General features: G+C 42.5%; 1 protein-coding gene across 2 annotated transcripts in view; it reads left to right on the top strand.

Annotated features, from left to right (window-relative positions):
• Positions 1 to 689: 689 nt before the first annotated feature.
• Positions 690 to 22,666, top strand: part of CLRN1 (clarin 1) — a 38,424-nt gene continuing 16,447 nt past the window's right edge. For both annotated transcript variants that reach the window (XM_068547361.1, XM_068547360.1), the window contains exon 1: positions 690 to 942. In XM_068547361.1, coding sequence (XP_068403462.1) covers positions 690 to 942 — 253 coding nt within the window. The remainder of the gene's footprint in view (positions 943 to 22,666) is intronic.

Below are 22,666 nucleotides of genomic sequence, written 5' to 3'. Positions count from 1 at the left end.
GGAGAAAAGGAGTTAGGAGCCCTGGTTGTTGGTCTATGGTGCTTCAGATCCATACAGAATCCCCTTCAGTCCATTATTTTATCCTGCTACAATGAACATTTTCCAGAATCAATTAATTGCCAATATATATGTGTGTGTGTGTGTATACATATTCTTCCTACCTCTAATGACACTCCTCTTCTCTCCCCACCAAAAGCAAAAACAAAAATAAAAACACATCAATAAATGAACTTCTCAAGTTGCTGAAAATTTACCGTAGGAACCAAACCTGTTTCTGAAAGTTTCAACTCACCCAATCAGACAAAAGGCAGAGGAGAGGGGAGGCATTCATCAAGTTACACAGAGGACTCCATCTGTTATCTTAGACCTCCGTTACCAAGGGACACAAGAGGCGATACTTGAAGGCAGTTTGAAAGAGTTTTATTTTACAGATTCTTAGTCCAAAGATTTCAAATTAGAAGCAGCAGCAGAAAAGGAGAAAAAAACCAAGTAAGCGTGATGAACCCTCCTTCATCCTGGCATTCTGACATTTAACCTGGTGAGAAACGCCATCGATGGTGAAGTTGCCTTTTCAGCGGGGTTCTGTCTGTTCAGCTTCCATAATAAATGCAGTCAAAGGGGCAGTCACTTCTCATCGGTCACAAAGGTCTGGTTTGTGAACCTCACCCTCACAAGGGCCATTTCTCATCATGCCAAGCCAACAGAAGAAAGTCATTTTTTGCATGGCTGGGATGTTAAGCTTTGTGTGTGCCCTCGGAGCTGTGACAGCCCTGGGGACACCTTTGTGGATCAAAACCACCTTCCTCTGCAAAACTGGGGCTCTGCTCGTCAACGCCTCGGGGCAGGAGCTGGACAAGTTCATGGGCGAGATGCAGTACGGGCTTTTCCATGGAGAGGGTGTGAGGCAATGCGGGCTGGGAGCAAGGCCCTTTCGGTTCTCATGTAAGTAACTATTGCATTTGAATTATTTAATACTTTAGGAAAACTCTTCCAAGTGTTGCAAGAAATTATTTTTAAGAGCCTGGCCCTGTCTATTGCAGGATTTTTTAAACAGGTATGAACTATTTGAAATATCTAGATCTCTTCTGAGCAGTTTCTTCTTCCTAGTTTTTATTATTTTGTTTTTATTATTTCATTCTTGCTATTTTTCTTATGACAACTTATAGTTCATGAGTTGCCAGGGAATTAAACTTTTTGAAAAGACAAGCAATTAAAATTCTTAAATATTAATATTTATGTAAGAAATTATGGGCTCCTTTTTTAAAAGGGAGGAACTTGTGCAACAGGGAAGCTGTAAGAGATGATCTTGGTTTTGTTCTTTAAAAAAGAACCAGTGTCATGGGCTCCTTAACCAACTCTAGCTGCTTTTCCCCCTTGCACAGAACTTTGTTTCCTGTCTACACCCTTATTTTCCCTCCTAGGAGCTTTGCTGTCGAAAAATATTCTTTTTTTTTTTTTTTCCTTACCCAGTTTGGATCATTTGACTATAGAAATTTAAAATGATACACTGTGCTAACTGGGAAAGAATTAGAAGCCTATTTAGGATAGAAAATTTGCCACTGGTTAACCTTCGAATCACGTACAGAACATGAGACAGATTTTCCTGTCGCGATATTTGTGAAATGGAAGTGTTACCTGTAGTATTTACAACCTGTTTATCTTAAGAAGAGAATTTTTAAAAAATTACCATGTGAATAGGCAACTCATTAAATGAAAATTAATAAAAAGTCATTTGTTATATCTCTCCTAGTGCACATTCAGAAATTATTATTATTTCAAAAGGGCTGGTTTGGAACAATCTTATGAAGACACAGCCAGTAAATTACTGCATAAATCACTCTTCAGGAAAGGAGGTTACCAACTGAGGCATTTAATATGAATTATTATTTTGCCTGGGTATTTTTTTTCTAGCATAGGTAGAAGGCTAAATTAATTGAATTTATTATTAACGTATGCAGTGTCTAATTAAATTTCAGTGCTGGCCTATTTATATTTCTGCAACATTCCTGACAATTTCTTAGCAGTCATTGGATACCAGCCTTCAACTCACATAGGCTGTTAAGTGATATGAATTTGCATAGGGCTCCAGAAAATCCCCAAGAATTAGTCTTCAGCTTCTCAAGAAATTATCATCTACTAGATTTGATGAAGTGGATACCCACCCTTTTCACTGCATGGCTTTAGTTCATTAAGGTAATGGGGCTCTTAGAGTTGCTTAGCTTCCCTTAGGGGGGAAAAAAGAACAAAGCAGAATGTCACGTGATTTGCAACTGTATTAAAAAACAAAAAAGGAAAAAAGATGAGTGAAACGATTTAACCATGAGTCATTGGCAGCTAAAGTGTGAATAAAGCTTCTCACAAATGAATTTAGACAAAAGCAGGGAGCCTACAGGGGATTTTTCTGGAGCCTTTGCATTTTGTACAGTGAAATGAAGATAAACTTTACTCATAGCACAGGACATGTTCCAAAACAATATGTTTTCTAAATACTTACTTCACAGTAAGCGCTATGCATAGCCTGTCTCATTTAATCCTCACAGGGCCACAGTCCTCTCTGGTCCAATGAAGGATTTTTTATGGCTGTGTCCTACACCGGCTCTGTCTATAATGAAGTAGTTCTAATCAGGTGCCCCTATGCTTTCTGTGAAGACTCCCAGAGCTGGTGGGGTTTAAACAATACCCTAGCCTATCTCACAGGATTGCATTAGTCCCCATGATACTCTGAACATTTTCCCCAGCCTAGTGAAGAAAATCTTGCGTTGGACAGTGCAAATTTAGTTGGAGATTTACTCTGAATAAATTGGGCATTGACAGTGTCCTTATTCTAAATGAATTTTTGCTTGGTTCTGCTGTACAAGTTTATGTGTGTTATTTTTATGTGCAATGTATGTGTCACTCTGAAAACCCAGATGTATGGTATAACGTGAGGATGAAGAATGGACCAGAAAAATAGTTAGGCGATGTTGTCATATTTGTTCCTATTAAATGTCCCCTATTGACCATTCTATCTCTTTTAATTATAACAAAAATCTTCCCTGCCAGCAGGCACAATTATGCTGGGAAAACTTCTGCCTCGTTTACTCTGGCTGATTCTCATCCATTTATGGGTCAGCGATTCATCTTCTAGAGGTCATAGCCTTCATACCTAGCACACAATTTCATTCATATAATGAAGGACTGTTTTTCTTTCTAGGCAACACAACTGGTCGGCTTAGTTTTTCCTGATACGTCACCTGTAAAATTTTAATGATGGTGTTTAAACTCTAAATGTAGTCATCAAGACAAAAAGTACCGGTTTTTGAGCGCAGGGTATGTGGGTGGGTTTCTGTTTTGGTTTGAAACAGTGCAGAGCATCACCAAAATATGATACCCAAGAATCATATGGCATCAATCATTCCTAGATATGCTGATCTCTTCATTGCCAAGACAGTTCAATGAGCTGGGGAAAACATATGGAATATTTTTTTTGACATGTGAAAAATAAAATTTAACCAATCACGTATCACAGCTTGCAGCTTGAGTCATACTTTTTAAAGCATCTTGGACCTTATGATGGAAAATTTGTAAAATTTTCTTAGCAGAAATTTAGCTGACTTCACATTTTAGAGAAGCGGAGTTTCTTGACCAAATGAGGCATATGACCCAGATTGCAGAGGGAATGTTGAAACTACTTCGGTGAGCAAGCAGGTGGCTTCTCAAACATATTTTGGGGTAGAATAGTTGGGATTCAGGGTCTCTGCGACCAAAACTGAGAGTTGGCACTCGGTCTGCATGGTCTCCTGCAAGTGTGACTCCTGTCTCCTGCAGATCCCACCTGTTCCAGGTGATCTACCTGCATCTCTCCCGTCACCCTACCTATGCATGGCGGAGCTGCAGAGGTCTTTGACATACCACCTTCTAGTAACAATGCCTATCTCTCCCCGCCTCCTTAGCACACCGCCTGTGTGGAAGCAGGCACGGTGCGGGTAGGAGGGACACCTATTGAGTTTGAGGAAGACTACCTGGTGGGAGGGAGGAGGCAAGGAAGCCACCTGTACTGTGTCACCCAGCATGCAGGGCCCCTCTGGCCTTTTAGCTCGGGGTGGGGGGTGGACTACTGTCTAGTCTCACTCACCCATTAAAACAATCCAGCTAATAGAGATGTTGTTCTCCTCCCATTGGGGGGAAAAAGTGATTAGTGGGATAGCAGATCATAATGTTTAGGAAGCACTAGCATGAAGGGGAAAGCCAAATTCTCACAGTCAAATAACTGTTTCCTCCTTTATCCTTTCCAGACCTTAATGTTCACTCTGTTATTTCAAATCACCTTGTACTAAAAGTATTTGAGGATGTGTATTTCACTGCAAGGAGAACCGGAGCCCCAAGAAGGCAAGGGGCTGTGTATCCCTCAAACCATCCCGTTTCTCCCTCAAACCAGGACCTAGCATGATGCCTGTCACAAAGGGGTGCTTAGTAAACGTTTAAGCAATTTGCGATGTAATTTGCCACTCACTGGAGGTTAGACTTTCAGCAAATCATGTCACTTCGTTGGTTTTCAGTTCTTGCATCTATAAGATGGGAGGTGAAAGTAGGCTATTTCTAATGTCTCTTCCAGTTCAAACACTCTATGATCTATATAACAAGGGGCTGGCTGTCCTAGACAAGGCCCTTCCAGCTTTAAATTTGCATGTGACTCTTCTAGCTTCAGTTGCTTGAAACCCCCACTGACAGATTTTAGCCACCATCATTAGAAGCGGTGAGTTTTGTATGCCTTTGCTCTTTCATTTTCAAAGCTCCTGATTTTTAAAGTGAAGTATTCTGAAATACCTACCATTTATTAGGACCCAGATGAATTTCATTATCAAAGTGAATGCTTCTTTTTTTCCCCCTGTCATAACCTTTTACTTTTTGTGTAGAAAATTACAGGTTAAAGAAGAAGAAAATGAAAAATGGGGAATTCTGGAATTCTAGGGAAATGGGTTAGTGGGTTCCAAACAGCAGGAACAGCCATAAACACTCACGTAATTAAGAGAGGATTATTGAGAAAGCAAAAAAAGGGAGAAAATCAAAAGGCAGGGAGAGGCTGCCCTACTTCCTTCCGTTTTTTTCTTTCATTTTTCCTAGAAACTCCTCTTCCATTCTCACTGAAAAACTCCTCTTTCCTGAATCTGATTTCATAAACTGGTAACGGCAAGAAATGAGGAATGACTAGTATATTTAACACTCCACGGGTATTCTTTACCCAAAGGCAGAACTTAAGCAGAAATTATCCTCAAATTAGCGAGAAATATGGAAAAGGTGTTTTTGAGAAAAGGAACTTCTGGCTCTCCTTGGCTAGTACAGGACAAGAACGTTTATTTCTCTCTCCTCCCTAACAACTACCTCTAATATCCTTACCGGAAAAAAAATCCACAAAATCAGGCTTGACAATTGTAATTTTGCATATACGTGTACACATACACACATACACACACCTTCCTTCCCTTTGAATTACCCTCCACTCTAACAGCCAGTGAAGTCATTGACCTGGGCTTTCCTGAGAGATGAAGTAGAGGCTGACAGGGCTGTTTCTGAGGCTCTATGTGGCAGGACCTCAGTGGAACTTCCAGAACTTAACCCTGGAGTGCGAACTTTACCTGTTGGAGGACGACTCCTAAATCGTTCTCACAATTTGCTGCTCTGCCTTCTCTTTTAGTCTCTGAGGGTGACTCATCTTCCCCAAGGACTTTCAGACAATCAAAAAGAAAAAATTACTAATTTCAGCTGCCCATTTATTGGGCGTCTCACGGGTGCCAGGCATTCTGCAGATATGAACTCCAACCCTTACGTGGGAGGTGTTATGATACTACTTCTCTTGAACAAATATAGAAACTGGAAACTCAGAGAGGTCACAAAACCTTCCCAAAGTCACAGACCTAGTAGGTAGCAGACCTAGGATTGAAATTCTTGATCTGCTCATTCCTCTGCCACATTCTGTCTCCTTACAATATGCAAAGAAGGATGCAAAGAGTTGAGGAAAATGTAAGAGTAGAACTCAGTTTCACCACCTATTTAAAATATTATGTTGGGTTGGTGAGGACGTGGAGAAAAAGGAAGCTTTGTGCACTGTTGGTGGGAATGTAAATTGGTATACCCACTACCCACTGTACCATGGAGGTTCCTCAAAAAATTAAAAATAGAACTACCATACGATCCAGCAATTCCACACCGAGATATTTATCCAAGAAAGCAAGAACACTAATTCAAAGAGATATACGGCTTCCCTGGTGGCGCAGTGGTTGAGAGTCTGCCTGCCGATGCAGGGGACACGGGTTCGAGCCCTGGTCTGGGAAGATCCCACATGCCGCAGAGCAACTAGGCCCGTGAGCCACAACTACTGAGCCTGCGCGTCTGGAGCCTGTGCTCCCAACAAGAGAGGCCGCGATAGTGAGAGGCCCGCGCACCGCGATGAAGAGTGGCCCCCGCTTGCCGCAACTAGAGAAAGCCCTCGCACAGAAACGAAGACCCACCACAGCCATAAATAAATAAATAAATAAATAAAATTAAAAAAAAAAATTCTCCCTCCCAGGTTCATATAAAAAAAAAAAAATACACATCCCTACGTTCATAGCAGCATCATTTATAACAGCCAAGATATAGAAACAAAGTATCCATCAACAGATGAATGGATAAAAAAGATACGTTTTATATATACAATGGACTATTACTCAGCCATAAAAAGAATGAAATCTTGCCACTTGTGACAATGTGGATCAAACTGGAGGGTGTTATACTTAGTAAAATGTCACACAGAGAAAGACAAATACCGTGTGTTTTCAATTATATGTGGTGAATTACAAAATACAAATATAACAAAACAGAAACAGACCTACAGATACAGAGAACAAACTAGTGGTTAGCAGACGGGAGCTGGGTGGGGCAGGCAAAGTAGGGGAAGGGGATGAAGGGGTACAAATTCCCAGTTATAAAATAAATAGTTATAAGGATATAATATACAACATAGGAAATATAGTCAATATTTTATAACTTTGCAGTATAATCTATAAAAAGATCAGATTACTATGTTGTACACCTGAAATTAATATAATATTGTAAGTCAACTATACTTCAGTTTAAAAAAAAAAACCTCAAAGGTGAAAAACAATTATGTTGGTGCTTCACAAAAGCTAGTTCTCATATAACCGGGTGATGGTACTTGGCCTTAAGATTTGAATTCATTCATTTCCTCTTTATTTCACATTTCAGTGGCCCTGATATCTCAGCCCCTATCTTTGACCTTTGGAAAGTAAAACTGTCAAGCCAAGCCTGTTTAAGAATCTGGGTTGAGCAGGTCACATGGGTTACGTAATTATATTACCTTGATGTTGATAGTTTACGTTGAAGGCAGAGATATCTGACCGCACATGTGGTTAGCTGATTTAAAATCTCTGCCTACGAAAATCTACATGATATGATCTTCAAAGTTAGCTACTTGGACTACAATAAATGTTTCACCACAGCAATGATGAAAATGGCAGCCTCCTTCCTGAGGTGACATGAACAGTTTCAAAACAGAGGCAGGGATGAAAAAAAAAAAAAAGCAGGTACATTTGATTCACTACAAAAACTGATATTTTTTTTATGAGGAATCAATGGGATAGATGGGATAGAATGAGTATAAATCCAGATCTCTTTTTTTCAAAAGATGAAAAATAAAAACTCATTTTAATCTCTGGACTATATCAGGGTTTTCATAAAGCTAAAGGCATATTTCTATTAAAAACAAAACTCGTCTAAATTAAACAATGACAAATGTGCCTTTCGTCTAGTCATGCAGCTGGTCTATGTGCCTTTCGTCTAGTCAACCCAGGCTGGTTGTGGTGTGATGCTCTTTTATTACAGGTATGAGAGCACTGACGAATAGCTAACTGTACCTGGCAGACTAATTTATGCAGGATTCGTATTCCCCTCCCTCTCGGCATGTTATAACTGTGGCAAAGCCATTCTTGGGAGTTATTACCCCAATATAATCATACCCCATGGATTCAGAGCAGTTAAATGGGTTCTGTTACCAGAGACACAGATGCACCAAAGCATCTGCCGTCCCTCAGCCACTGTGGGTGATTAAGACTCACTGATGGGGCTGCTTGCAATAGGCTGGAGTCAGGTAGATACAGTTCAGCTGAGAGAAATTCAGGCGCGGTACCAAGAAAACTGTATTATAAATGGTTCTATCATATCATCATGTCTCCTCCTTTTAAGTGCTGGGGTCATGGATTTCATTCTCCCTGACCACGTAGCCATCAGAAGCCTGGCTCAATACCTGGGTGTGCGACTAGGGGTGATATTAAAGGAGATGAATGCACTGAGTTTATGTCAGGGAATGTCTTTTACTGGATTTTCATAATGACTGGCTGCAGATGGGCTGAGGGGAAAGTCAGATCAAGAGCATTTCTGTAAGAAGAAAAGAAATCTTCCCCCTTATTCCCTTTCAAGGAAATGAATAGCTGAGCACCAAGGGGCCAAATACAACTTCTTTTTGAAACCTACCTTTTATGTGAAGGACAAGTTGAGAAGAAAAACAGGACCTCTGAAGCTACCATCACGGCTTTAATCTAGGAAGAAGTGGCGGCACCATGGCTAACATCATCATCAGAGGGGCTGCCTTCATTCTGAGAGCTTTACAGATGGTGTTACCTGCAGTTTACGTCTAGCCAGATGAAGACGAATAGGGTCGATGCGACCTAAACCATTAAATCAGTGGTCTGTAACCCTGGCTGTGATTTAGAATCACCCGGGGAGTCTTGAAAACTACTGACGCCAAGGCTCCATCCCAGACCAACTGAATCAGGATCCCTGGAGGTGGGGCCTGAGCACTGGATAGTTTAGAAGCTCCCCAAGTGATTCCAATGTGTAGCCACGGTTGAGAACTATTGCGGTGGATGACGGCCAAAACAGGTAGAATCAGGTGAGGCCAAGAGCCAGAAGCCCTCAGTGTTAGGGCTGGGCAGGTCACCAGAAGGAGGGCGGTGAGGAGAAGCAGTATTTAGTATTGTTTCCACACAGCTGGGAGGTTTTCTGGTCAAATTTGAGTTGGGGTGCTTGCCTTCCATTCCTTTAGCTGCATATTTCTGTGAAGGGTCTCACAGTTCATCCACACCCACCTGGCCTCGGAGGGAATGAGAGATCTGATTGATGGGTTTGCAGGAAGACACTGAGCATACTTGACTCCCAGCCCCAGCGGCTTCAAAGGCTTCCCCTCTTTCCAAATCTGCCCACCAGTTACCGGAGTCTGCTCTTCCCCTGGCCACGGTAAGGAGCCAGCTCTGCCCTGGATAGGGAGGCCCTCGGCTGTCCAGCCCTGCCTGTGGCCGGCAGGGAGTGGGGGGAGACTCCTAAGTCAGCGGAACTGGGGGGACGGCACATTCTCCAGCACTTTGTCAGAAATAAAGCTAATGTCTTGGCCTCCATCTGCATGTCTCCTGTGCAAGGGCTCTGCTCCTTCTAAGAGACTATCAGGAATTCCTCTTTAGAGGTGTGTCATCAGCCCAAGCATCATTTTAGACAACCATTACAGAGAATGTGCAAGCAATTGCACAAGGGAAACAGAAGTGAGAATGGGAACAGTAGATCAGACACTGAGGGGAGTGTGTGACAGGTAGCAAATAAGTGATTAGCTCTAAATCCAAAGTTCTTGGATTACATACAGCAGTAGTCACCCACCAGGTCAGGAAAAAAAAAACTCTGAGCTACGAGATAGTTTGCCTGACTTCCATGTAATCTAAGGGCTCCTCTGGGAGGATCTTAGGTCCTAATGTACAGATATGACCCCCACCTGTGGGCCAAATAACTCCTCGCCCTCCCAGTGATCAATCCTGAGGCTTGAAAATGCCAGCACTCTCACTGCACTGAGTTCTTAAATCCACCACTCTTGGTGGAACTACAACTCTTCTGCCATTCTTGTCATGTTAAAAAATATTTAAGTGATTGCGTAAAATTTACAAAGAGCTCCCACATAAATGATCTCACTGTGTCTCTCAAAAATTCTGTGACTTATTTCTATTACCACCCACGTTTACAGGTACGGGAGCTGAGGTAGCAGAGACCCCCATGAGCAGTAAATGGAAAAACCAGATTAATCTCAGACTTTCCTAATTCCCAAAGCTATGCTTTTCCAAACCTGCCATATTGTCCTTTGGTTGATCCCAGGCTATTTTTCTCTCTTCCCACCAGCTCCCCGCCCTTCTTGCTTTGGTCATGCGTGATATTCTAACCATCTCATAGTCTTGGTTAGTGCCTAAACATAGGTTTAGACCGGGTTTACTGATTCCTGTTTTAAGAATTGCAGGATGAAAGATACGACTGCTAGACTGGAATCAGTAAGAGATAAAAAGAAAACAAAGTTTCAGGATAAAATATAACAGAAGAACCCAGGAGACAGAAATAAAATAAATTTTAAGGCAAGTGAAATGAAAGCCATACATTTATAGCAATCAAATAAAACATGGATTAATGGCAAGTAATAAAAGGACATACTTAGCAGTTAGTAAAAACAGTTTTTTTATCTTATTACTTTCCAATGATCTATTGAAAACAGTGTAACCTCACATGTAAGACACAAATTCTTTGTAAGTTAGAGTATATGTGCCTGCATCCCCCTCACCCCCCCAAAAAAGATCATTGGTGCTTATGTGCCCAAGTGTTCTTCTAGACTCTGAGGACACAAAGGGAATAAGAGAAACAACTAAGAATCTAGCAGAAGTGTTTTTAAATAACTGACCACTTATAAGAGCTGTACAGGTTCCTCAGTCAAGAAGGGCTAGGTTGTGTTTTAATAACAAATATGTCCAAATGTTATAGGTTTAAATCAACAAAGAATGGGAGTTCCCTGGTGGCCTAGTGGTTAGGATTCCAGGCTTTCACTGCCATGGCCCGGGTTCAATCCCTGGTCGGGGAACTGAGATCCCGCAGGCTGCGCAGTGCGGCCAAAAAAAATCAACAAAGATTGATTTCTTGCTCACAGTACATATTTGTCAGAGATTAGCTATAGGTCTGTTTCAGGATGCAGCTACCATCCGGAATGTCACCAGTTGTTGCAACAAAGAGCTGTGGAGACTCTCACACTGGCAACTAAATTCTCCGACCCAGAACTTACACATGCCACTTCCACTTATATTTTCTTGGCCAAGGTTGTTACATGGGGCCTCTAACGGGGCCAAAACGTGCAATCCTATCGTGAGAACAGAATGGGGAAGAACCAGACTACGGATGGTGGAATAGCACCCTTTACCATCACCATGAACGTTTTTGTTCAGAAAGCTCAAAGAAGGAGAATTACTCTCTGTCAGGGCAAGGCACAGAGAAATCAGAGGAAAGGGAGGATTAGAGTTAGATTTCACTAAATGGCATTGAAGAAGCCAATGTGAGCAAAGGAACAGCATGAGCCAAGGTATGAAGAGCCTATTGTGGCCAGAGTGCAGAGGATGCATGAGAGACAGGAGGAGGAGGAGGAAGGTAAGGCTGGAGAGGAAGCAGGGACCAGAATGTGAGGGGCTTTGCTGAACGGAAGCAGTTAACTTTATCCTGTGGCCATTGGGAGACCGTTTAAGGATGTTTAGCAGGTATGTGTCAGGACAGAAGATGGATTAGAAGACCAAAAGAGAGGTGGGTCAGAAGGCTCCTCCAAGATTTGGAGGTCCAAACCAAAGTACTGTCAGAGGGCTGGAAAGGGGAGCAAATATTTCCAAGATAATCAGAAACAAAAATCAACAGGACTTGGTGACAGAGGATGAACCCCAGATTTCTTCTGGAGGGATGGTTGTGATCATTCACCAAGCTAAATACAGAAGGGGAAAATTTAGAGAGAAGATGAAATTACTTTTGGTCATGTTTAACGAGGTTCACTTATGGGCCAGCAACGAGACGTCCATCAGTTACGCAGATCCGGAGGTCATGAGCGAGGCTGGGGCGGAGGCACAGTGCTGGGAATTGGCAGATGGGAGGTGGTAGTTGGAGCTACAGCTGAAGAGGAGGCTTCCCAGAGAGGGGAATCGAATGAGAAGGCAAAAGAAGATGTGTTCTAGAAAACACCAATGTTTCCGGGTAGAGGAGGAGGGACTTGTGAAGGAGACTGAGAGGGGATGGTCAGTGAGCTGGGAGGGAACTGTGGGAGGAGCAACCTTCAACCAGGAAGCAATGGTCAACAGTCCTGACCACTACAGAGGCATCGCCTGAGAGACAACGAAGATAGCCCTGTGACTCTTATAGACGATCATGGGGGACCTTTGCTAAAGCAATCTTGATGGAGTGGTCCTCCTTTAAGAAGGGAGGTCCTTGCAGGAGCCGAGGAGGGAATGAAATGTAAGGACCCAAAGAAAGACTGAGGTCAGGGAGTAGTTAGAAGAGTCCTAAGGCCAGGCTAGGGGTGAGTGTGTGTGTGTGTGTGTGTGTGTGTGTGTGTGTGTATGTATGTGTGTACAATGGGAGAATCTTGAGTATGATTCTATGCTGAGGGTATAGACCAGTAGGGAGGAAAAAGCTGAAGACAGATAGGACACGTAGATAATTAATGGATTTAGGAAGGACCCTGTGAAGCAAAAAAGGGTCTGAGAGCACAGGGAGGAGGCCAAGCCTTGGACAGGAGAAAAAATTTTTTCATTAAGAATGGAGGGAAGGTTGGCCTGGACCAAGAAGAAGGGTGGCCCTGGGGTACTGAAAAGTTGAGGGAATTCCTCTGATAGCCTCTGCTTTCTCTGTGAAATGGAACACTTTGGTTCTCTGGATATTTTCGAGCCTTTTGTAGGCCAGGCAGACAAGACTAAGGGAAATGGAGTGGGGATGTGACAGGTGCTTAAAAGCGGGGGGAGGTTTGGAATATCTGAGGAGGGACAGAAGAGGGAAAGACTGGAAAAGGCTTTGCAGAAATGGGGGTGCCACAGATCAGAGGCTCAAGGAGAGTGGGAGTCCAGGGGCAAGACATACAGCCCAAGGAATAGAGCGCCCCCCCCACCAGCCAAATGACAGCAGGAGGGTAAACTTCCTAAAGAGAGCATCCCCTGTGACTGCGTTTTCACTCCCAGTCATTAACTTGTGACTTACTTAGCTCTGTTTCATAATAGTAGACTGTAGTCATGAGGGTACCACAGCCTTCCTCTATGCTGAGCGAGCTATGTGATGTGGGTTCCCTTTCTCTCCTCTCCCTCCTGTGACTTGGCTGCCTTCTATTCTATTGGTAGAGTCAGTCCAATGACTAGTTTCTTCTAGCTCTGTTTCTGACTCGATATCTTGTCAGAAATCTCCACTTTCCAGACTTCACAGAGGGGAAATTGAGCTTTGAACCAGGAGTTTAACATGTATGTTACAGACTATAACTCACCATCTTTAGGTTCCCTCGACCTTTACATATCTAGATAGCTTTCTCTTAGAAAGCATCCTGGCCCAAGTAATTCCTTTCCTGGGAATTCATCCAGAAAGGTTATTCCTGCTCATCACCCACCCCCAAGATAAGAAAGAAAAAGGTATGTGCTTGAAAATGTTCATGGAAGCATTAGCTATAACACTGAAATAATGGAAGGCTACCTAATGGACAGTACTGCATCAGTTTGATGGAAAATCCATGTAGTTATCTAAATGGTAGTTATGAAAACAATCTGTATGACATGGGAAATGCTTATAGTCTGAGTAAAAAGAACAGAATGTGACCTTGAAACTTCATTATGATTATAGTAATGTATAAAATAAATAGTAAGATGGACAAAGATTTGAAAGGAACAAAAATAAAGGAAAAGCTTGCTTTTTATGTTGGTGAGGTTGTGGGTGAAATTTGTACCTTAATTTCCATTTCACTGTTATAATGTTGTTCAGTTATAAGATCCCTCCATAAACAGCTGGACCTTTGCTCAAACTAACAGAAATATGGAGAGAGCAAGTCCATCTTCCCCCATCCTCCTGCCTTGCTAACAAAAAAGAGCTGTGTCATGTTCAAGTCTGAGATGGATTCTTTTACAAATCCCAAACTTTAAACCTTGTTATTAAACAGCCATCAGTTTCCATCTAACATGTTGACAATCTCCCAAGTATGTTGGATTAAAATTTTTCTTTTAATAAAGAGATTTGAAATTCCATTCCAGTTGCCAGCCAGGTCTTTCAACTTCTTAAAAGGAAAAAAAAAAAAAAAAACCCACACTGGCTCCTATCATCCCTTTGGCAACTATTCTATTTTATTACTGCATTGTCCCAGATTCTCTCCAAAAACTCAATTCAGCTTCTATTACCACCAACCCCAGAAACAGCTTATATCAAGGTCACCAGTGACTGCCTGACTCAAAGGACAAATTCTGGTTCTCAGCCAGAAACTCCCATCACACTTCAAACTGCCAACCCTCTTCTTCTCCTTTGGCCCTGACGTCGCTATCTGTATGGTCCTCTCTCCTCCCTTCCCTCCTCACCGATGTGGAACTAACTCCTTTCCATCAGAATCACTGGCTTCCACCAGGAATCCCCAACCTGCTAACCAGACTCCATCCCTGCATCCTACTCCAAGCAAAACGTATCCATCCAACACATCTGTGTCCAGCAGCTGCATTATGCCTTCTCCACAGCAGCAGAACCCCCTAAGGAGGTGAAAATTGATTCTTGGGGGCAAGAAAATATCCCTTACTCCTTAGAAAGTATGTATTATATGTGTATAAAGTACACATACAAATACAATACAGAAACCAATATACAATATATCTGTGGTATTAAAATTTCATGCATGGGGGGTGATTAGGAGGAATGTCTAAAAAGACTCCTTGGGTGAGGAGCAACAGTGAAAACAAAAGGTTGAGAAATACTGCTTTGCCAGCATTCTTAGGCGCTAGGAATACAGCAGCGGATGAAACAGACCAATGCACCTGTCCTCATGTTACGGGGGAAACAAAGAAACGAATAAGTAAAAATATACCACTTATCAAACAGTGATAATTGCTATGGAGAAAAATAAAAACAACACAAGGTGTTGGGAGTTTGGGGGTGCGGGGGGGTGACTGGGCAGGGGGTTGCAACTTTAAATAAAGGAGGCCTCCCTGAGAAAGTGGCATCTAAGTAAATACATGGAGGTAAAGGAGCAAGCCATGAGTTATCTAGGGAAATATACAGGCTGAGGGAACAGTATGTGCAAAGGCCCTGAGGTAGCAGTGTTCCCAGCTCGTTTGAAGTACAGTAAGGAGACTAGTGGCTGAAGCACACCAAGCAAGGAAACAGGTAGCAGATGAAGTCAGAGGTCTGACAAGAAGTCCAATCATGTACTGCCTAGTAGGCCATTGTATTGACTTGGCTTATACTCTGGGTGAGATTAGAATTTTCTAGAAGGGTTTGAGCAGGGGACTGAAATAACCCAATTCACTTTTAAAAGATTCCACTGGCTATTGGGTTGAGAGCAGATTGCAGGACGGAGGGGTGGAAACAGGGAGACCAGTTAGGAAGCCCTTGCAGTCCTCCAAGTGAGAGATGGTGGTGGCTTAGACCAGTTGGAGCAGTGAAGACAGGGAGATGTGGTCAGGCTCTGAAGGTGGTGCCAGCAGGTTTTCCTGATGGATTAAACATGAAATGTGGGAGTTAGAGAAGAATCAAGGATGAGGCCAAGGAAGAATCGGACCGCCAGCAACCGAAGGCTTGCTAAAGGGAGAAGGCTAAAGGAAGCAAGGGTGAGAAGAGGAGATTATGAGTTCAGTTTGGGACACCTTGAGATGCCTATTCAATATCCCAGTCAAGATGTTCAATAGGTAATTGGAGGACATGCAAGGGTGGAATTCAGGGAGAAGTCTGGGCTGGAAACATCGCTTGCGAGTACTTCCAGTTAAAGCCATGATACTGCATAGAGCACCAGGGGAGTACGGGAAGAGGGAGAAGAGGTCAAGGAACTGAGTTGTCCCCTGGATGGCTCAGGAGATGAGGTGAACCAACAAAGTAGTTCAAGATGGTAGCCAGGGAGGTAGCAAACCCAGGAGAGTGCAGTTTCTGCAAGCCAGGGGGAAGAAAGCGTTTCCAGGAGGAGGCAGTGAGCCGCTGTGTCAAACGTAGACCAGGTAAGATGAGGAGAAAGATGGACCATTGCGTTTGGCAGCTTGAAGCTCTCTGGTGCCCTGGGAAAGGTAGCATTAGTGCAGTGGGTTCAAGAGAGAAAGTGGAGAGAGGAATGAGATGCTGAGAGTGTAGGCAACTCCCTGAGAGCTTTTGCTGTAAGGGAAACTGAGAAAGGGGGTAATAGCTGGAGAAGGACTTAAGAGAGATTTTTTTTTTTTAATATTTATTTATTGATTTATTTTTGGCTGCATTGGGTCTTAGTTGTGGTGCGAGGGCCTTACTTGCCCCGCAGCACATGGGATCTTAGTTCCCCCACCAGGGATCGAACTCTCATCCCCTGAATTGGAAGGCGGATTCTTTACCACTGGACCACCAGGGAAGTCCCAGATTTTTTGTTTTAAGATGAGAAAATGATAGCATGTTTGTGTGATGATGGAACTGATCCAACAGACGGGGGAAATTGATGCAGTGGCAGAGAGAGGAGAGGATTCCTCAGCAGTGTCTTTGAGGAAGTGGGAAGGGGTGGATTGTGGTGGAATTGGCCTTAGGGGCGCACCACAGCAGACCTCTACTGAACACCTACCATGAGCTAGGTTCTCCATACGCTGATGCCATTGAATCCTCACAGATGTGAGAGAAAGGTAGGACTAGTCTTATTTTTCAGATAAGGAAATCAAGGTTTAGGGAGTTCAGAGAGTTAGAAAAGAAGCTGAAACATGAACTTCCTTTGTCAAATTTCAAATGCCCGGTCAGTTCCCAGGCTGCCCCATGGAAAACTCTCATTTTACAGAGAGAAAGAGGGACCAGTTAACTTGCTCAGGGTCCCATAGTGGACCAGAACCTGGGCGCCTGACTCTTAGCCCAGTGATCCTTTTCTTCTCGCCAACTAAGCTCTTCCTTCCTCCATGCCAATTGGTCACCTTTGCTGAGGCTATCACTCACGTCTGGAGGACCCTGCTCATTCTAGACCTTGTTCCTCCTGCTGTTTTCTGTTTTCAGTGAGGCTTATAGAGGTATAACTACATATAATACACCTCGTCCTGTTTAGGTGTGCAGGTCTATGAATTTTGACTGATGCATAGAGGCATGTAAATACCACTGCAATCAAGATATAGAACACTTCCATTACCCCCCAAATTTCCCTTGTGCCCCTTTGTGGTCAATATCCTCCCCTACCCTCCAATCCTGGGCAACCACTGATCTGTTTTCTGTCCTTATCATTTCGCTTTTTCCAGAATGTCACATATATGGAATCATACAATACACAGCCTTTTGAATTCACTTACTTTCAGTTAGCATAATGCATTTCAGTACACCCATCCTACTGTGTGCACCAACAGTCTGTTCCTTTGTATTGCTAAGTAGTATTTTGTTTTATGGACAGGTCACAGCTTTTTTGTCCATTCACCAGTTGATGAATATTTAAGATGTGTTTCAGTTTTTAGCAAATATGAATAAAGCCACTGTAAACATTTACATACAGATTTGTGTGTGGACATATGTTTTTAATGCTATTAGGCAAATATCTAGGAGTGGGATTGCTGGGTCATATTTTAAGGAGTGGGACTGCTGGATCATATGTTAAGTCTATGGTCAGCTTTTTAAGTACTGAAACAATTGGATATTCATATGCAAAAAAAAAATTTAACCTCGGCCATATACAAAAAATAACTCAAAATGGATCATAGACTTAAATGTAAACCTAAAGCCAAACAACGTCTAGAAGAAAAACATACAGGAAATTATTTGGGACCTTGCATTTGGGAAAGACTTCTTAGATTTGACCTCTAAACGTGATACCTAAAAGAAAAGACTCATAAACTGGAATTCATAAAAATAAGGACTGCTCTTCAAAAGACACTGATAAGAGAATGAAAAGACAAGTCACAAACTCAGAGAAAATATTTGCGAATTACTTATCTGATAAAGGGCTTGTATCCAGCATGCGTAAACAATTCTCAAAACTCAATAATAATAGTAATAAATAACTCAATAAAAAATGCACAAAAGATATGAACAGACACTTCAACAAAAAAGATATATGGAAGGCAAGTAAACTCACAAAAGGATGCTCAACATCATTAGTCATTTGGCAAATGCAAATTAAAGCTACAAGATAAACTACACTTCTATTAAGTGACTACAATTTTTAAAAACCTGCCAAGTGCCAGTAAGAATGCAGAAAAACTGGGACCCTCATACATTGCAGGTGGGAAGGTGAAATGGTACAGCCACTGTGGAAAACACTTGGCAGTTTCTTTTAAAGTCACACATATAGGAGCTGGGGGTGGAGGACGGGTTGACTACAAAGGGGGAACAGGAAATTCTGGGAAATGTGGAATAGTTCCATAACTTGATTGTGGTGGTGGTCCCATGATCGTAAGCATTTGTCAAAACTCACAGAACTGTATGCTAAAAAGAGAATTTTTTACTGTGTTAATTTTACTTTGGTCTTAACAATAGGGGGAGAAAGTAAAAGCCAAGGCAGCAATGCCACTGTGTGACTTTACACAAGTTACTCAACTTCTCTGCGCTTTTTTTTTTAACCTGTACACTGAGGATAAAATAGTACTTTCCTTATATTGTTGTAAGAATTAAGTGTGTTGATTTATGCAATATACCTAAAGCACATGGTACATAGCAAATGCCATAAAATTAGTGGCTGTTATTTTTATTCATATTATTATTACTCACATATTTCTCTTTGAGGAAGTCTGGTAATGAAATAATAAAGAGAAAAGAAGGGTAATTAGGGGTTTGGGGTGGTTGAAGGATAAGGAGACCTAGACACACGGACTCATAGACAGAATGGAGGAAATCGGTGATAAGGGAATGAAAGAAAGAGAGAATCATGCTGAACCCACAGACCAAGCCTGTGCTGCTCACGTGGCATCGGCTGCCCGTTTTCATAAATAACTCCCTTTCCTTGTCAACAGCTAATCAAGTAATTTCTCAAGGCCAGAAGCAACGCCGGATTAATGACAGCCCCTCGACAGATCAAAATGTTCAAATCCTTTTTCTGTGGTGCAATCCTACACCTCAAAGAATGGAAAGACCGAACAAATCTACCTCCTAGATACACAATACCCAATATCATTAAAGTGACACCTCCCAATATTTATTTGAATGGTCTGCTCTCATCCTCCGCAAAGGAAAAGTCATATTAGTGTTGGCTGGAAAATGGAGGGTTGTTAACAGAGTTCTGATTGGTCATTACAGACTCGGGGAATTTTCATCAAACAAAGAAACCTGATAAAATGTAAGCATAACATGCAGGGATTAGTGCCCTCCTGGGTGACTTTCTCACAAGAGTAGGAATTTTAAGAGACTTCATAAGAATTAATAGGCTCCACATGAAATTTATTTTAGCTTCTGGCTTTTCTTTCCAGGAGGCAAATCAGTGCAATTTCTTCTGCCTCTGTTTCAATTTGGTAACAAACCTCAACTTTCAGACGGGCTTCACCTAGCTGCCCCATCAGACACAAAGAGGTGGCTACATTTTCTACAAGTGGGGAGATGGAATGAAGCAAGGTTTTTGATAACTGCTAGTCAAAACCAAGTCAACAGCTAACCAAGTGTAAGAATAACAGGTTGGATGGATTGAGCTATCTCAGCAGCTGGAATTTCTGGAGGGCTGGTGATCATAGACAAGCTGCTTCGCTCTGCGCCCCCAAAATACAGGGCAGCGTGGACCAGTACAATCACTGACAACCGAGGCTCAGCACCTGTGCACTTCCACAACCCGTGTGCCTCTGCACCCTCTTCCAAACAAAGCAGAGGCATTTTCTCATTTTATCTTTATCTATCCATCCACCCATCCATCCGTCCATCCATCCATCCATCTATCCATCCATCCAATTTCTAATTGATAAGGACTTTTCAAAACGCAATCACAATACCTTTAACATAACCAACAAAATCAATAATAGTTATGTAATATCATCTAAAACTCAGTCCATGTTCAATTTTCCTTGGTTATCTCAAAATGTCTTTCATAAAGTTTTGTTCAGATCCCAAATAATACCTATACATTGCATTTGGTTAGTACATCTCCTAAGTGTCTTTTAATCTAGGACAGTCGTGGGAATTTTTGTCTTCATTTATCCTTTTAATTGTTTTTGTAAAGTATTCATGTATTTATTGAATAGATAATGCTTGCACAGTGGTAAAAAATTTTTTTCCAAACTGTACTAAAAGGTGCATAATGAAATATCCCTCAGTCTCCTCCCCCAGAAGCAGTGTTACCAGTTTCATGTGTAATCCTCTAGAAATAGTCTCTACCTAGACAAGCATGCCTGTCCCCAGGCTGTAGCCTGGTGGATAAGAGTGAGGACATGAGTTCAAGTGTGTACTCTGCCACTTACTAAGTAAAAATCTTGGGCACATCGCCTCTGAGCCCCAGTTTTTTCCTCTGGTAAATAGAACTAATAAAAGTACCTATCTCACGGCATTGCTGAGAGAACTAAATCAGATAAGTTAAGTACCTAAATAATTACTTGTTATTATATACATTCTCCTTTGGCTTTTTCCCAAATGATAGAATGAGGCACTTTTCTCTGTTTGATGTGTTTTTTTCATCTAACATTGCATTTTGATGATAATTCCATACCTGTTCTTAAAGATTTGCTTCATTGTTTGAAATCATTGACTTAATTCTATTGTATGGATGCCCTACTGATAGACATATAAGTTATTTCCAGCCTTTTGTTTTTACCAAAAAAATGCTGCCATGAATATCCTTGTAATATTTTATTGGATTCATATGCAAAATATCCATAGGCTAAACTCCTGGAAGTAAAATTGCTGAGCTAAAGGTTATGTGCATTTTAATTCTTTATAGGTAGTGCCCAACTGCCCCAAAGGAAGCTGTACCAATTTACACTCCCAAGAAAAGTGCACAAGGGTCTCCATTTCCCTACACCTTAGCTCACACAGGATATCACTAAACGTTTTAATCTTTGTAAATATGATTTGTGGAAAATGGTATCTCATAGATTTAGTGTGCATTTCTCTTATGAGAAGGTAAAAGAAATATAGCCCAAGTAAACCTCAGTAGTCAAATGACCTGCCCATGACTTCTGAGCAAGGACCCTGAGTGAGCGCCGGCAGGGCACAAATGACCTTGTCTGTACCCGTGAAGAGGATGTTCCCTATCTGATAGCGCTAAGCATGTTTTATGCATGTCCGTATGTAGTTAGTTATATCTAGCAGTGGTGAAGGGTTTGTTCTGAACCCTTCAACTGGGTTGCAACTCCTTCACCTGGTTGCTTTCTGACACGTGGTCAGGAGCACAGCGTTGTGGCCTTAGGACATGTATTTGCACAGCCGACCACTTCCTCCTTGAAACATTTTCTTCCCTTGGCTTCCTGCTGTCCAATCCATGGATTTGCTCCTAACTCACAAGCTCTCTTTCTCTCCTGGGCCCTTCTCTCCTCTAGCTACAGCTTCTCCACAGGTGATAGCCATTCCCCCGGCTTTAAATACGAGCTCCAGAACCAGAGTGGGGCCACTGAGGCACCTAGGTCATAAAAGTTAAGAAGACAGTTACTCTTGGGCTTGTGCAAGGGCAGGCTTGGCCCCAGAGCGTGACTGTCTCCTTAAATTTCCCTATTTGCCCTAGGTACCTTGCTTTCCTCACCCTAGTTTCACCTCCTTAAATACCTCCGCCCTCTCCATGGACCTCCAGACAAATCCTCTTTGTCGTCTCTACTTGGATATCCCAAACACAACTCAAACTTAAAATATCTAAAACAGAACTCTTGCATCACTTCCCCCTCCCCTGGCCAAACCTGCTTCTTCTACTTATCTGTCTCAATAGCATCCCCGTTTATTCAGTTACTCTAGGAGTTATCCTGGATTTCTTTCTTTCAACAAGTTCTATCTTCCATCTCCACATCTGACAAGCTCTCACCACCTCTACTGCTACACCTTAGGCCAGGCCTCCATCTCTTATCACTGTAAATACCCGCCACCTCCCCACACCCACCCCCAGTATCCCGGCTTCCACCCCTGCTCTCCCCCTCCCCCCTCCCCCCGCGTACTCATTACTCGGCAGCCAGAGCGATCTTTTCACCTCATGAAGTAGATTAGGTCACTCTCCTACGTAAAACCCTCTCGTGGCTTCCAAATGAATTTAGCCTAAAGACAGACCGCCCCCCCTGCCACCAGGGTCAACAGACCAGGATCTAGCAGGTGCCAAGAATCTGATCCCAGCCTAGCAACCCACTTCTTCCTCCACCTCGTTCACCAGGAACCGTGGCCCACACCGGCTCACTGCTGCCTCAGCTGTGTTCTTCATCCCTGCAACGCTCTTCCCCAGATCTTTATACAGGCACTTCCTTCTCAACATTCAGGTGTCAGCTCAGGTGTCACCTTCCTGACCACCGCCATCCACTCATCCAGTCACTCAAAATCCCATCACCCTGTTTTCTTTCTCCACAGCATTATCACTATCTGGAAGTGTCTTGTTATCAGTGCGTAATAGCCGCTCAAAACTCTGGGGCTTGAAACAAAAATTTACCAGTGCAGCTGGACAGTTCTTGATTGGGACTTTCCCTGTTGCAGTTAAACAGCAGCTGGGGTTGGAGTCATCTGGAGGCTTTTCTGGGCTGGATGTCTAAGGTTCTTCCCTCCCTTGTCTGGT

This window comes from Eschrichtius robustus, chromosome 6 (genome assembly GCF_028021215.1).
Source record: "Eschrichtius robustus isolate mEscRob2 chromosome 6, mEscRob2.pri, whole genome shotgun sequence".
In the NCBI taxonomy this organism is placed as follows: Eukaryota; Metazoa; Chordata; class Mammalia; order Artiodactyla; family Eschrichtiidae; genus Eschrichtius; species Eschrichtius robustus.
The sequence above is the reverse complement of the archived record's forward strand: the minus strand, read 5'-3'. Positions and strand labels throughout refer to the sequence as shown.